Source organism: Sebastes fasciatus, chromosome 1 (genome assembly GCF_043250625.1).
Source record: "Sebastes fasciatus isolate fSebFas1 chromosome 1, fSebFas1.pri, whole genome shotgun sequence".
Classification (NCBI taxonomy): domain Eukaryota; kingdom Metazoa; phylum Chordata; class Actinopteri; order Perciformes; family Sebastidae; genus Sebastes; species Sebastes fasciatus.
This window is the reverse complement of record NC_133795.1, coordinates 45,524,061-45,541,187: the sequence shown is the minus strand read 5'-3', so window position 1 is coordinate 45,541,187 and position 17,127 is coordinate 45,524,061. Positions and strand designations below refer to the sequence as shown.

General features: G+C 39.3%; 1 protein-coding gene across 1 annotated transcript in view; it reads left to right on the top strand.

The window, feature by feature from the left end:
• Positions 1-13,167, top strand: part of psmf1 (proteasome inhibitor subunit 1) — a 32,396-nt gene extending 19,229 nt beyond the window's left edge. The window contains exons 2-7 of the mRNA XM_074649725.1: positions 247-399; positions 1,592-1,674; positions 4,614-4,805; positions 6,930-6,986; positions 11,489-11,650; positions 12,739-13,167. Coding sequence (XP_074505826.1) covers positions 247-399; positions 1,592-1,674; positions 4,614-4,805; positions 6,930-6,986; positions 11,489-11,650; positions 12,739-12,790 — 699 coding nt within the window. The 3' untranslated portion in view covers positions 12,791-13,167. The remainder of the gene's footprint in view (positions 1-246; positions 400-1,591; positions 1,675-4,613; positions 4,806-6,929; positions 6,987-11,488; positions 11,651-12,738) is intronic.
• The last annotated feature ends 3,960 nt before the right edge of the window (positions 13,168-17,127 follow it).

Sequence of the window (17,127 nt, the reverse complement as noted above, 5' to 3'; positions counted from 1 at the left end):
TACCTGGACAGGCAGTAACTAAAGCTGTCAGATAAATGTAGTGGAGTAAAAAGTACAATATGTACCTCTGAGATGTAGTGGAGGAGAAGTAGAAAGTAGCAGAAAATAGAAAAAACTCTTTGTACTTTGTATAAAAAGTGCAAGTACCTCAAATTAGTACTTAAGTACAGTACTTGAGTAAATGCGCCGCCACCACTGACTACTAGACTCTAACCGCTCTATTTCTCTGTCCTCGCCCACCTGCAGCCCCGCAGCAGTGATAAGAAGTCTGAGCTGCTGCCGGCTGACTGGAGCAGCAACAAGGAGCTGTACAGTCTGAGATATAAAGACAAAGACAGGGACACCCAGCTGCTGCTCAAAGCCATCGCTGTCGACTCCACGCTGATCTTCAACCTGATGGTAGGAACAGCCGACTAACGGATGGGGAAATGTTTTAGATTGATGCTGATTGGTTGATGTTGGAGGAGACTCTGCAGACAGACAACAAGCTTACATAAATAGAACATATTCCCATGATGTAATCCACCAAATCACCCTTCAGGATGTTCCCTTACTAATGATTCAATTCAGAATGACAAAAAACGGTTTAATAAAAACGGCGTATGTATAGTAAGTAGCCTATAGACTGCTGCATACGTAAAGAAGATCGGCTTTTCTCCTGCTCCAAACTATCGTTATTAAATCGGCCTTTAAAAATCCACTATCGGTAGTCCTCTGATATGGACATGACCTCTGACCTCCATATTGCCCATTGTGTTTACATGGTTGTTTACATCAGAATGTTACCAACATTTTATGAACATGATGTCAGAATAAACAGCAGGGTTTAGAAGACGTTGCACATGTTTGTTAACCGAGTCTATTTTATTTCTTGTTATGGTTCTGTGGTTTTATTTGATTTATGTTTTATTTATTTAGAATATTTTAACATTTATTCACATTCCAATTCCAACGTCTGATTATCTTTAAGAATTCAAAGTTCAGTTCAAGCATTGCTCTTTGAAAGGATGTACTTTGATTATTATATTATCTGTATATCAGTGATATAAAATGGTCGTAAAAATGACAATAATATCGTTTATCACAATTATTTCTGGGACAATATATCGTCCAACAAAAGTAGTTATTGTGACAGGCCTACGTCTGGGACAGTCAGTCAAACGACTACAGAAAGACACGCAAAACTACTACAAAAAGATACAAACTACTACAAAGAGGTGACTACAAAGGGACGACTACAAAGAGACGACTATAGAATGATTACCAAGAGATGCAAACTACCACAATAATACACAACAACGACTACATAACGATATGCAAAACAACTACAAAGAGGCACAAAACTACCACAGAGACACAAAACAACTACACAAAGATGCAGCCACATTTAGTGTCTCTTTCCAACAAGACGTCGTGCTACTATAAATGGATACTATAAATGGATTTTTCATATCAGAGCCCAGGGCTCCATGTCTCATAATCCGTCCATGCATCAGCCTGATATGTTGGGATCAGATGTATAGCAGGTATTGATCCTTTGCTGGTGTGTCTCTGTGGTTGTGTGTCTGTCTGTATGTGTTTGTGTGTGAAGAATTCCGGCACACAGCAGGTCTCAGACTTGACGGTGAACATCAGCGACCACGTGGATGCTGACCAGCTGCACACGTTTGACAGGTTGGTGTGTGTGTTTTTTCATAATGGTTCAGGGACTCATTTTATTGGCTTTTTGTTCGCTGGTGATGAAGAGTTGGGACCTGGCAACGACTAGGACTGTGACGATACACCCATCTCCTGATGCTATACTATCACCATACTTGGGTGCTGATTCAATATGTGTTGCGATTTTTAAGTATTGTGATTCGATATTGTGATTTATTGTGATATCGTGATTTACCACGAGACCATGGGAACAAGTTGAATCATACACTTCTAGGGACTTTTACTTTGGAAAATCTCTAAATGAATCCAGTAAAAATGTTTGATTTTCAGCATGTATGTAGTCAGAGATGTCCTGAAGTCAAATATATCAGGATCATTGTCAGGAATTATTTGATACATTTATTATCCAGCAACCCAAAAATCAAAGAATAAAGACATTTCCCTCACAGATTAGTGGTGATCCATGATCAGCTCCATGGGGGCCGTTTGAATGCAGAGAACATAAATGTCAGTATCTGGGTGCTCTACAGTTGTAGCGTCGGCCCATTTGACCACAGAGACGAGAGCGACGGCCGGCTGGACCGCACGTTACCGCGGTACGATAACGTTTCCTGTCCGTGACAGAGTTAGCATGCAGCTTTAGCCGTGATGTCTAGCTCTGCTTTTCCTGTCAATGTGTGAAACCCAAAGTGTTTCCATCCTTTACTGGATGTGTAGTGTTTACCACGCTGGATTTAACATGGGAGGGTGCAGGTCGTATCCACGCTGACCCTTCAACGTTTTATACTCTCTGAGGTTTGTTTTGGTTGACGGATACGGAACGGATATGACGTCACGTTACTCAGACTACAACAATAAAAGCGGTAACTTCCTTCTACCTCCACATAGACTCAAATTAAGCAAATATATCAATTCTGGCGTTAAAACATCTATTTAGAAATTGTAAAAAAAACGTGATACATACAGACGTAGGCAAAGTTGTTGGTAACGTTCCGTTAAAGAGAGAAAAACCCACAATGGTCATTGAAATAACTTGAAACTGACAAAAGTAATAATAAATAAAAATTCACTGAAAATTAACTAATGAAAATCAGATATTGTTTTTGAATTATGGTTCAGCAGAATCATTTAAAAAAACAAATTAATGAAACTGGCCTAGACAAAAATGATGGTAACATTAACTTAATATTTTGTTGCACAACCTTTTGAGGCAATCACTGCAATCAAGTGATTTCTGTAACTCTCAATGAGACTTCTGCACCTGTCGACAGGTATGTTGGCCCACTCCTCGTTAGCAAACTGCTCCAGCTGTCTCATGTTTGAAGGGTGCCTTCTCCAGACAGCATGTTTCAGCTCCTTCCACAGATGTTCAATAGGATTTAGATCAGGGCTCATAGAAGGCCACTTCAGAATAGTCCAATGTTTTGTTCTTAGCCATTCTTGGGTGTTTTTAGCTGTGTTTTGGGTCATTATCCTGTTGGAGGACCCATGACCTGCAACTGAGACCAAGCTTTCTGACACTGGGCAGCACATTTCGCTCCAGAATGCCTTGATAGTCTTGAGATTTCATTGCACCCTGCACAGATTCAAGACACCCTGTGCCAGATGCAACAAAGCAGGCCCATAACATAACCGAGCCTCCTCCATGTTTCACATTAGGTACAGTGTTCTTTTCTTTGGATGCTTCATCTCTTCGTCTGTGAACATAGAGCTGATGTGACTTGCCAAAAAGCTCCAGTTTTGTCTCATCTGTCCAAAGGACATTCTCCCAGAAGCTTTGTGGCTTGTCAATATGCATTTTGGAAAATTCCAGTCTCGCTTTTTTATGATTTGGTGTCCTCCTCGGTTGTCTTCCATTAAGTCCACTTTGGCTCAAACAGTGACGGATGGTGCGATCTGACACTGATATACCTTGACCTTGGAGTTCACCTCTAATCTCTTTGGAAGTTGTTCTGGGCTCTTTGGTTACCATTCGTATTATCCGTCTCTTCAATATGTCATCAATTTTCCTCTTGCGGCCACGTCCAGGGAGGTTGGCTACAGTCCCATGGACCTTAAACTTCTGAATAATATGTGCAGCTGTAGTCACAGGAACGTCAAGCTGCTTGGAGATGGTCTTATAGCCTTTACCTTTAACATGAAGGTCTATAATGTTCTTTCTGATCTCCTGAGACAACTCTCTCCTTAGCTTTCTGTGGTCCATGTTCAGTGTGGTACACACCATGACACCAAACAGCACAGTGACTACTTTTCACCCTTTAAATGGGCAGACTGACTGATTACAAGTTTGAAGACACCTGTGATGCTAATTACAGGACACACCTTAGTTTAACATGTCCCTATGGTCACATTATTTTCAATCTTTTCTAGGGCTACCATCATTTTTGTCTAGGCCAGTTTCATCAGTTTGTTTTTTTAAATGATTCTGTTGAACCACAATTCAAAAGCAACAGCTGATTTTCATTAGTTAATTTTCAGTAAATTTTTATTTATTATTACTTTTGTCAGTTTCAAGTTATTTCAGTGACCATTGTGGGTTTTTCTCTCTTTAACGGAACGTTACCAACAACTTTGCCTACGTCTGTAGGTGAATGGATTTTTTGTCCCATCCCTACCAACCACACATTTAAATAAAATCATCCATTTTAATTAGACCTAGTTATCCGGTAACGCAGAAAATCTGGTGTGTGTTTGTGACCCACGTACGTTGTGATCAGGTTTGTCTTCTGGAATTTTGATTATGATGCTTGCTGCTATTTATGAACAGTCAGTAGGAAACTAGTTGATGCCTGTTGGTTATACCCTGTTTTTCCTGACAGAGTGCTTTTAGTTTAATGTTTTCCACCACAGGATGCTCCATCATCACCTATCAGGAAACACAGGACAGCAGATCCGACTGTACACATGAGACTTTATTTTGATGAATGAAGTTAAAAGCAAGCTGTTCTCTTCAGTGTGTTCAAGGATACAGACAGTTTGTCAGAGAAGGTGAGGACTCAGCTGCTGCCGTCCCAGGACAGACCGACAGGACAGAGGAAGAGCCGGAGGGAGGAGGAGGAGGAGGCGGAGCAGAGACGAAGAAGGGAGGACAGCGACCCCCTCCGCATCCCCAACAGACAGCCTCGCCAGGGACCGCCGCCACACTGGTCTGTCTGTCTCCCTCTAAACTCACCTTTATATACACACTATTCTTATGTGTACCTTTCTGCTAACATATCTTCTAAAAGCAACAATAGCCCAAATTATATTCATATTTAATTACATCATTGTTGTCCAATTTTAGAACAGTGTATTTGCAGTTTTCTCATTTGCATTTCAACCACAAATACAAATGATAAAACAAAAAAATAAGGAAGTAAAGCACGTCTGGATTAAGGTGTTTTCAGGCTCACTTGCACCAAAATAGTTAATTATTGCGCTGCTGCATTTCCACGTTACACCCTCCACCAGGCAGCACGTAAAGTCTGTACTTTCCTCATATGTTTTCAGAATCATCTTGTAGTGCACGGCTGTAAAATGAGAAAGTTTGTGACGCCGCCGCCATTGTGAAATCTGGTGAAGGAACGCCAAGTTCCGGTCACATGACCAGAGCACAGCCAATAGGAACGCTGTCTCAATGAAATGACCTGTGATTGGTCAAAGTGTCCCGTCACGGGCTAGATTTTTTTTAAAGCCTTTCCACCTTCTGTGTGTACTTCACTCTGTCATTAAATCATAATAAATCATAATAAATCTAGCCTATAAGTATAAATAAATCTATCAAATGTCTGAAAAGTGTCGACTTGTCTGAGCTAGTGTTACACGTTGTACCGATAGATCCTCACATTTGAGAAACTGGGACCAGATAATGGTCGACATTTTTCTTTAAAAACAATGAATTGATTATCAAATTGCTGAGATGGATGTTTTGTTGATGTTGGTATTTTAATGGTTATTGGACAGTGTCATAGTCGTCTTTACTGAATATCTTTGTGTTCTGGACTCTCACACTCAAAACAAACTACTGATTTCACTTTTAGGAGGTTGTGATGTGCATTTTATAGAGCAGCTGATGAAAGATTAATCAAGAAAATGATCATGAAAGGAATCATTTGTTCAGCAGACACACACACACACACACACACACACACACACACACACAGTCTAGACGGAGGAGCTGTTGGTTGACTGCAGAGTAAATGAGGGCAGCTTGTGTGTGTGTAGATTCAATCTCTCCCCTCCTCTTCCTCCTCCCCCCCGTCCTCTTAGCTGTGACCCGATCAGATGAGATGCAAGGTGATGTCAGCACTTTATCGACCTCGCTGCTGTCGCCTCCTCGTCTCCAGAGGGAGGGAGGGTGGGAGGGAGGGAGGCATAGAGGGAGGGAGGGATGGATGGAGGGGAGGAGATAAAGATGGGATCACAACAATGACAGATGCAGTAAACCAAAATCTGAGAGAGAGAAAGTAAGAGAGACAGAAAGATGGAGAGAGGAGTGAAAGAGACGCAGAGAGACGAAGAAAGATGGATGAGGAAACAAAAACTGAGTCAGGGAGGAGAGATGGGAGATGGGAGTGAGGAGGAGGAAGAAGAGAGGAGAGAGATGACGAGGGATGAGTGTGAGGAGGAGGAGGAAGAGGAGAGGAGGGAGGGGAGAAGGGATGAGAGCGAAGAGGAAGAGGAGAGGAGAGAGAGGAGGACGGATGAGTGTGAGGAGGAGGAGGAGGAGGAGAAGGATGGAGGAGGAGGAAGAGGAGAGGAGAGATGATGAGGAGGAGAAGAGATGAATGGGAAGAGGAGGAGGAGGGATGAGTGTCAGGAAGAGGAGGAAGAGCAGAGAAATGGAGAGATGTTTCCAGCAGAAATCAGACCGTCTGTGTGATTGATTAATTAATTAATTAATTAGTAATTGTAATCCCTCCTGGGATAACTGGGATTATGAATGGGATATACAGTACAGTGATGTATAATGTTGAGTTATAGGTTTAGGGTTGTAATAAATTAAATTCTAGTGATCTGTGTCTGGATTCTGGGTCAAGTGTCAGGACAAATCAAATCTAACCATATCAATTATTATTATTATTAATGATTCATTAATCATGTGGTCAATAAAATGGGATGTTTTCAAATGTCTTGTTTTGTCCAACCAACAATCCCCAACCTCAAAGATACTCAACTGCAATGATATCAAATATAGCAAGGCAGCAAATATTTACAACTTTTAAAATAGTAATAGCAGCATTGATTGTGCTTGATAATGAATAATCAATGAAATAACTTTCTCTTTCCAGGCGAGACCCCGTGGTTCCCCCGTTCGCTGCTGGAGGAGCAGATCTGGATCCTTTCGGGTGAGTTGCTCTCTCTCCCTCATAATAAATCCTTACAAATTATTTTTATGGAAATCATTTTTGCAGATATATATATTTAAGCACTAGTGTGGTTTTTGTTCTAATCTGGGATTTTGAGGATGAGCAGACAGACAGCAGAGGATTACTGGCGCTGGTCCAGACGTCCTCTGTCAGCTGAATGTCAAACACAAATATTCAGGATGACGAGAGAAAATACCAAACCAGAGCAAGCTAGGAGCAGTCTGAACATTAGTCTGTGTTTATTCTTCACATTAGTCTGTGTTTAGTCTTCACATTAGTCTGTGTTTATTCTTCACATTAGTCTGTGTTTAGTCTTCACATTAGTCTGTGTTTAGTCTTCACATTAGTCTGTGTTTAGTCTGAACATTAGTCTGTGTTTAGTCTGAACATTAGTCTGTGTTTAGTATGAACATTAATCTGTGTTTAGTCTGAACATTAGTCTGTGTAGTCTGAACATTCGTCTGTGTTTAGTCTGAACATTAATCTGTGTTTAGTCTGAACATTAATCTGTGTTTAGTCTGAACATTAGTCTGTGTTTAGTCTGAACATTCGTCTGTGTTTAGTCTGAACATTAATCTGTGTTTAGTCTGAACATTAATCTGTGTTTAGTCTGAACATTAGTCTGTGTTTAGTCTGAACATTAGTCTGTGTTTAGTCTGAACATTCGTCTGTGTTTAGTCTGAACATTAATCTGTGTTTAGTATGAACATTAATCTGTGTTTAGTATGAACATTAATCTGTGTTTAGTCTGAACATTAGTCTGAACATTCGTCTGTGTTTAGTCTGAACATTAGTCTGTGTTTAGTCTGAACATTAGTCTGTGTTTAGTCTGAACATTAGTCTGTTTAGTCTGAACATTCGTCTGTGTTTAGTGTGAACATTCGTCTGTGTTTAGTGTGAACATTAGTCTGTGTTTAGTGTGAACATTCGTCTGTGTTTAGTGTGAACATTAGTCTGTTTAGTGTGAACATTCGTCTGTGTTTAGTCTGAACATTAGTCTGTTTAGTCTGAACATTCGTCTGTGTTTAGTGTGAACATTCGTCTGTGTTTAGTGTGAACATTAGTCTGTTTAGTGTGAACATTCGTCTGTGTTTAGTCTGAACATTAGTCTGTGTTTAGTCTGAACATTAATCTGTGTTTAGTCTGAACATTATTCTGTGTTTAGTCTGAACATTAATCTGTTTAGTCTGAACATTAATCTGTGTTTAGTCTGAACATTAATCTGCGTTTAGTCTGAACATTAGTCTGTGTTTAGTCTGAACAGTAGTCTGAACAGTAGTCTGTTTAGTCTGAACATTAATCTGTGTTTAGTCTGAACAGTAGTCTGTGTTTAGTCTGAACATGAATCTGTGTTTAGTCTGAACATTAATCTGTGTTTAGTCTTAACATTAGTCTGTGTTTAGTCTGAACATTAGTCTGTGTTTGGTCTGAACATTAATCTGTGTTTGGTCTGAACATTCGTCTGTGTTTAGTCTGAACATTCGTCTGTGTTTAGTCTGAACATTCGTCTGTGTTTAGTCTGAACATTCGTCTGTGTTTAGTCTGAACATTCGTCTGTGTTTAGTCTGAACATTAGTCTGTGTTTAGTCTGAACAGTAGTTTGTGTTTAGTCTGAACATTAATCTGCGTTTAGTCTGAATATTAGTCTGCGTTTAGTCTGAACATTAGTCTTTGTTTAGTCTGAACATTAGTCTGTGTTTAGTCTGAACATTAGTATGTGTTTAGTCTGAACAGTAGTCTGAACAGTAGTCTGTGTTTAGTCTGAACATTAATCTGTGTTTAGTCTGAACATGAATCTGTGTTTAGTCTGAACATTAATCTGTGTTTAGTCTGAACATTAGTCTGTGTTTAGTCTGAACATTAGTCTGTGTTTGGTCTTAACATTAATCCGTGTTTAGTCTGAACATTAATCTGTGTTTAGTCTGAACATTCGTCTGTGTTTAGTCTGAACATTAGTCTGTGTTTAGTCTGAACATTAGTCTGTGTTTAGTCTTCACATTAGTCTGTGTTTAGTCTTCACATTCGTCTGTGTTTAGTCTGAACATTAATCTGTGTTTAGTCTTCACATTAGTCTGTTTTTAGTCTTCACATTAGTCTGTGTTTAGCCTGAACATTAGTCTGTGTTTAGTCTGAACATTCGTCTGTGTTTAGTCTGAACATTCGTCTGTGTTTAGTCTGAACATTCGTCTTTGTTTAGTCTGAACAGTAGTCTCTGTTTAGTCTGAACATTAGTCTGTGTTTAGTCTGAACATTCGTCTGTGTTTAGTCTGAACATTCGTCTGTGTTTAGTCTGGACATTAGTCTTTGTTTAGTCTGGACATTAGTCTTTGTTTAGTCTGGACATTAGTCTTTGTTTAGTTTGAACAGTAGTCTGTGTTTAGTCTGAACATTAATCTGTGTTTAGTCTGAACATTCGTCTGTGTTTAGTCTGAACATTAGTCTGTGTTTAGCCTGAACATTAGTCTGTGTTTAGTCTGAACATGAATCTGTGTTTAGTCTGAACATTAGTCTGTGTTTAGTCTGAACATTAGTCTGTGTTTGGTTTGAACATTAATCTGTGTTTAGTCTGAACATTAGTCTGTGTTTGGTCTGAACATTAATCTGTGTTTGGTCTGTGTTTAGTCTGAACATTAGTCTGTGTTTAGTCTGAACATTAGTCTGTCTTTAGTCTGAACATGAATCTGTGTTTAGTCTGAACATTAATCTGTGTTTAGTCTGAAAATTAGTCTGTGTTTAGTCTGAACATTAGTCTGTGTTTGGTTTTAACATTAATCCGTGTTTAGTCTGAACATTAATCTGTGTTTAGTCTGAACATTCGTCTGTGTTTAGTCTGAACATTCGTCTGTGTTTGGTTTTAACATTAGTCTGTTTGGTTTTAACAAAACCAAACACAGAACCGTCTGTGTTTAGTCTGAACATTCGTCTGTGTTTAGTCTGAACATTAGTCTGTGTTTAGTCTGAACATTAGTCTGTTTAGTCTTCACATTAGTCTGTTTTTAGTCTTCACATTAGTCTGTGTTTAGCCTGAACATTAGTCTGTGTTTAGTCTGAACATTCGTCTGTGTTTAGTCTGAACATTCGTCTGTGTTTAGTCTTCACATTAGTCTTTGTTTAGTCTGAACATTCGTCTGTGTTTAGTCTGAACATTCGTCTGTGTTTAGTCTGAACATTCGTCTGTGTTTAGTCTGGACATTAGTCTTTGTTTAGTTTGAACAGTAGTCTGTGTTTAGTCTGAACATTAATCTGTGTTTAGTCTGAACATTTGTCTGTGTTTAGTCTGAACATTAGTCTGTGTTTAGCCTGAACATTAGTCTGTGTTTAGTCTGAACATGAATCTGTGTTTAGTCTGAACATTAGTCTGTGTTTAGTCTGAACATTAGTCTGTGTTTGGTTTGAACATTAATCTGTTTAGTCTGAACATTAGTCTGTGTTTGGTCTGAACATTAATCTGTGTTTGGTCTGTGTTTAGTCTGAACATTAGTCTGTGTTTAGTCTGAACATTAGTCTGTGTTTAGTCTGAACATTAGTCTGTGTTTGGTCTGAACATTAATCTGTGTTTAGTCTGAACATTAATCTGTTTAGTCTGAACATTAGTCTGTGTTTGGTCTGAACATTAATCTGTGTTTAGTCTGAACATTAATCTGTGTTTAGTCTGAACACACCGGCACCAGGTTACTGCTGCCACAGAGCTTGATTGAGTCAGTCAGATGTGTGAGCGGACTACTCTATATGTCTGAATGCTCTTTATTATTATTAATAAAGACATATTTCTTTACTTTACTAATATTTTTCAGACATTTTACTATATTTTTTGTCCTTGTTACTAATAGATGTTATTTTGTTTATTTTTTCACATAATATTTTCAGCCCTTTTCCCATATTTTTCAGATATTGGTCAATATTGTTTTTCACACATTTTACTAATAATTTTTCGAACATTTTCCCGATATTTTTCACATATTTTACTGATAATTTTTGGGTATTTTTCACATATGTCTGAATGGTGTTTGATGCTTTTAGTTTGCAGAAAGTCCTCTTTACTAATAGATGTTATTTAGTTTAGTACATGCAGAACAAAACGCTGTCCAACGGTTCAACCAGACTGAGAGAGACGTGGATCCCTCTGAGCACCAGTTGAATCAGAACAGAATAAATCAGTTATTGGTGAAAGAAACTGAAGCTGAGCATCAACATGTGAACAGGTTCCTGTTTCAGTGTCAACGTCACAATAATGCAGCCGAGAACAAGCTAGAATAACATATTTTTGTGTGAAAACAGTATTAATTCTACATCTTTGAAAAGAGGCACAAATAAAACCTTTTTTGCTCCCTCCATCAAATAAGACGATTTGAATTTGAACTTTTGAGGAATATCAGTGTCATGCCAAATAATAAATCACCCATTAAACTGAAATAAAAGATAGAATTACATTACCTCTTCACACATATCCTCCCTCTCCTTCACTCTCTACCCCCCACCAGGTCTCGCGGCGGTGGCGGGATGATAGTGGACCCGTTGAGGTCGGGGTATCCTCGCTCTGGTTTTGACCCATCTAGTGGGATCCCAGACATCCTGCCTCCTGGAGCTGTTCCCCCAGGGGCTCGTTTCGACCCGTTTGGACCCGTCGGACGACACAGACCAGCGTGAGACGCACGCACGCACGCACGCACGCACACACACACACACACACCCACCCCTCTCTGTCTGAGCTTCACAAATTAAACAGTTGATTGATTAAGAAGGAAAAATGAATAAAAGATGACTCGATAATTATGTAATATTGTTAGGGCTGGCCCACACTAATCTTAAAGGATGTGTTAAATGTTTAGGTTAGCCTTTGTGCTACTGGGTAAGTCTTTGTGCTACTGGGTAAGTCTTTGTGCTACTGGGTAAGTCTTTGTGCTACTGCGTTAGTCTTTGTGCTACTGGGTTAGTCTTTCTGCTACTGCGTTAGTCTTTGTGCTACTGGGTTAGTCTTTGTGCTACTGGGTTAGCCTTTGTGTTACTGGGTTAGTCTTTGTGCTACTGGGTTAGTCTTTGTGCTACCAGGTTAGCCTTTGTGCTACTAGGTTAGTCTTTGTGCTACTGCGTTAGCCTTTGTGCTACTGGGTTAGTCTTTGTGCTACTGGGTTAGTCTTTGTGCTACTGGGTTAGTCTTTGTGCTACTGCGTTAGCCTTTGTGCTACTGGGTTAGTCTTTGTGCAACTGGGTTAGTCTTTGTGCTACTGGGTTAGGCTTTGTGCTACTGGGTTAGCCTTTGTGCTACTAGGTTAGCCTTTGTGCTACTGGTTTAGCCTTTGTGCTACTGGGTTAGCCTTTGTGCTACTGGGTTAGCGTTTGTGCTACTGGGTTAGTCTTTGTGCTACTGCGTTAGTCTTTGTGCTACTGGGTTAGTCTTTCTGCTACTGCGTTAGTCTTTGTGCTACTGCGTTAGCCTTTGTGCTACTGGGTTAGTCTTTGTGCTACTGCGTTAGCCTTTGTGCCACTAGGTTAGTCTTTGTGCTACAGGGTTAGCCTTTGTGCTACTAGGTTAGCCTTTGTGATACTGGGTTAGCCTTTGTTGCCTGTGTTTTGTGTTGTCTGTTGTTTACACGACTAACGCGTTTGTAAAAATGGCGGTTGTATGTATGTACTGTGTAATATTACTAGAAGACAACAAATACAGTTTATAAAAAAGAAAACGGTGAGAGAAGTTATGGAATTGAAATAATGATGTGTCTGTGTTTTTCAGGCCGGACCCGGACCACATGCCTCCGCCTGGATATGACGACATGTTCATGTAGTACTTCCTGCTTTTCTACACACTACATCCTGTCCTCCAGCCAATCAGAGGACAGGTGTAAAAATGTTTGCCTTTTTATTTTATCCTGCTTTGAGAGAGAGGGTTAGCTTTCTTAGGGTTCATTTCATATAACTAATGTATAACTCGTGTATATAACGTATGTAGAATTACCCTATCAGCAGGTGTTAGCAGGTTTCTCCCCTACTTCCTACATGATAGAAGTCAGTTTAGATTCTTATCGTCCCATTAAACTGCATCTTGTGGTTATAATTTATTCATAAAAAGGAAAAGCGCTAAATTTCTGTTGTGGATACATTAGAACATCTTTTTACATTGTTGTTGATTAAACAACATGGTTCAATAAAATCTCAGACTTTACATCCTGGTTTCTGTTTTTCTGGAAACATGTTGTGCAGAAAATAAGTTAGTACCGAAATGGTTTTAACATTTTATTTCATGTCAGTGCAGCAAAGAGTTTTAAAAGTAAAACATCATCAGATAAACATGATGACCCGCCACTCTATTGCACACTCATATTTACAACCACGCTCACACCTCATGCACGTCATGCATACTTTCACATTGATGAAAAAACTCATACATTTGCACAACCGCAGTCATAACAACATAAGTGACACATGCAGCTGTAACGGTTTGTGTGCTTTGAATGTTTAAGTATAGCCAAGGTACAGTAGGGCGGGACCAACCCCTCGTTGATGCAAATTTACCTAGTGGCCAATCGGTGGTACTACAACTGCCACAACCATGCTGGTCTGGTCTATAGCTTTGAGCCATAAAGCCATGTTGGTCTGGTCTATAGCTTGAAGCCATAAAGCCATGCTGGTCTGGTCTATGGCTTGGAGCCATAAAGCCATGCTGGTCTGGTCTATAGCTTGGAGCCATAAAGCTATGCTGGTCTGGTCTATAGCTTGGAGCCATAAAGCCAAGCTGGTCTGGTCTATAGCTTGGAGCCATAAAGCCATGCTGGTCTGGGTTATAGCTTGGAGCCATAAAGCCATGCTGGTCTGGTCTATAGCTTGGAGCCATAAAGCCAAGCTGGTCTGGTCTATAGCTTGGAGCCATAAAGCTCCTCTATTAGATCTTTTTTAGGACATGTCAGGGGAACAGATCAAAGATCAGTGTTTTGGGATTTATCGTTGGTTCAACCAACTACATAGAAGAAGTTGAATCATGTCTCAAAACTTCTACTTTGTTTCCTCTGATACCGTCTATGAGGGACACGGGATTGGTTCCCCCCTAAAGGGGGCGTGACCACGAGAGCCTACTCTGGATGACGTACTGCTGGTCTGTTGGTTACCTTTAATTTCACTGCGCTTGTCGGAAGTGTGTAGGTGCGTGCACGGCTCTGCACACCCTGCGTGTCTCTGGCTATAATATTTATCTCCTGACTCGTGGTAATAATGAACATGGTGGTGGGGATTTAGACTTTGGTCAGGATGTGTTTTGGTTGTGGACTGGTTTGTTATTTGCTATTGTTTCATCTCTATGTTTTACTGTATGTGTAAATGGGCTTGTTGTTGTGTGTGAATTTCAATGTCGGATCAGAGGTGTTAATCTAAGCATGTGTATATCAGTATGTGCATGTTCATCATGCATGTAGATGTGGTGGTGTCGGTGGGCCCCCTCCTAGAAACGTTATGTAGGCTATCTATAGAAGAACAGACAAAGCCACAAAATGATTGGCCAAGATGTGACGTCGTTTAGCTGTTGTTTCAGAACCATGGACAGCCTATTAGCTGTGTGTAGGGGCTGCGACGCTGTCCGTACAACTTATATGGAGCAAAAAACAGACAAAAAACTAAACTGTACTCAAGTAAAAGTACTGTTATTTTGCCCCAAAAAAAGCACTCAAGTAGAAGTAAAAGTAGTCATCAAAATAACTACCAAAAATATTAACTGAAAAAAGTACTTAGTATAGAATAACTTGAATAAAATGAATTAAATAAACATGGCTATGACTTTATGTAATTACTTCAACCACAGATGGTCTTCCTCAGGTAAAGTTAAAGAAGTGAACACACCTTGTAACTTTTTGTGATGAAATGACGCGTCATCATCGTCTGATTATGCTACATAAACACCAGACAATATTCACAGTCTGTATCTTTCTAGTGTGATCACAATATTTTAGATAAATATTATACTATATTAAGTACACCAATAAGTAAAGAATTGTTTGAAAATGACATTTGTTTGTTGTCTCTTATTATATAATAATTTGGCAAATAAATCAGAAAATGTCTGATATCAGATGACTCATTTAGGCTGATTAATAGGTAATTAATGAGGAACCATGACAGCATCATCTCCTAAAGGTCTGGGTATCATCGGATAATCCGTTTTACCTTTTGAATTCAGAAAGGAAAAAACTTTTTTTTATTTTTTTGGTTTCTGAATCAAAAAATGAAAAACGAACCCAAACCGGGCCGTTTTTTTGTTTTTGCGAATTCCTTTTCTCATTATTCATTTTTAATTGAAGAACGGAAGTCACGTGGGTTTTTCGTTTTTTCGTTTTAAACCACAAACGAAAATTGGAATCACGTGGTGCTCTGTTTGTTTTTTGTTTCCAAACGAAAAACGAAAAAAACAAATTAAAAAAACCATCCGATTTAGTTTCAAGTTTCTTTCTGTCATTTTCTGTTTTGAATCGAAGAGCGGAGAACGGCAGTCACGTGACCAGGAAGTTAAGGCAAACGTCAAAATAAAAGCCAAGAAGATAGTTTGGTCATTCTATAAAAGTGTAACATTATTTAAGCACAGGATCAAAGTAACAGTAGAAGATAAATAGGCTAAATAAATACACAAATAAATACATACATAGATATTTTTTTTTTTTGTTCTTTTCATTAACGCACAAATGTCTTTTATCCAAAAAGTGTGTGATAAATTACAGGGAGGGTCTCTACAGATGTTATACAACAGGGAGGGTTTCTACAGATGTTATACAGAACTCTCACATAATTGACAATTTTCTCAATCACACCCTTACTATGGGCTGTTTCTTTATGTCAGCAGGTGAGAAGCACTATGTGGCTCCTCCTTTCAACACACATGACACTTCCACCTGATCCCTTCACTCCATTAGGAAGGCTGTAGCCGAGTAGTTCTACATCATGATAATGCTGATTTTTCAACCAGCGATTATGACATTAATGCCAAATGCTAGACAGAATAAAGCTCTGTCTGTCATGACAATAGTACTGTACTGAAGGCCACTTCATCACTACAGATACTGTAGATTTAACAGATACCTGCTGTCTTCAGGTGGCTGTAAAGAGTCACCCGAGTAAAGGAAAGGCCTTCAGTACAGTTCTATTGTCATGACAGACAGAGCTTTATTCTGTCTATCTGGCATTAATGTCATAACCACTGGTTGAAAAATCAGCATTATCATGATGTCGAACAAATTAACTGAATTACATATACTACCAAATAGACTAGAAATGATTGAAAAGCATCATAAACCACCAAACAGAATACAGAAAGTTAGTGATTTCAGTTTTTTAGTGAACTCAGGCTGATTAATCCTCATATTAGACTATGATGTCTGAAGGTTGGCAAACATGCTGATCAACCATACTTATCTATCATTGACCATGTTTATTGACTTGACTTTTCATCTATAAATGCGTCAAAATTGAAAATTTGACTGAAAAGAAAATCCTTGGGGATTGAGGAGTGGTGACCTCTGACCCCTGTGGTGGGTAACATCACAGAAGGCCTACTCATAAAATGCACTGACTTCACTGATACCGAATCTCCCTCCAAACTAAATTGTAAAGCTGAAGGCCCCTCAATATGATCTGATCAATACAATACAATCAAACTGTATTGTCCACCAGGCTGGAAATTTGTCTTCAGCTCACAAAACACAGAAAACAACAGACATTAAAAACCAGACAGCAGTTAGTAAAAAACAGAGACAGGTTATGTTACACATTAAAACAGTTCATGTCAGTGTCTGTGGCTCAGATCTGCTCAGTCACTGTGTTGAGTTAAGAATATTGATGGCATTTGGGATGAAAGACTTTTTAAACACATGTTTAGTTGCCAGAGGGACTCTATAGCGCCTCCCGACTGGCTGAAGAGAGGATGGGAGCTATCTGCCAGGATGCTCCTCGCTTTCTTCCTCGTCCTTTCTGTAAAAAGTTGAGTCAAGGGCTTTTGGGGTTTACCAACTATTTTGCCTGCCATTGACACAATCCTAGACAGTTTATTCTTCTATCTACAGTGTAGGTGACCATACCAGGCAGGAAGGTTAAAGGTTAAAATCCTCTCAACAATAGTTTTGTACACTAATTCTAAAATCTGCTGGCT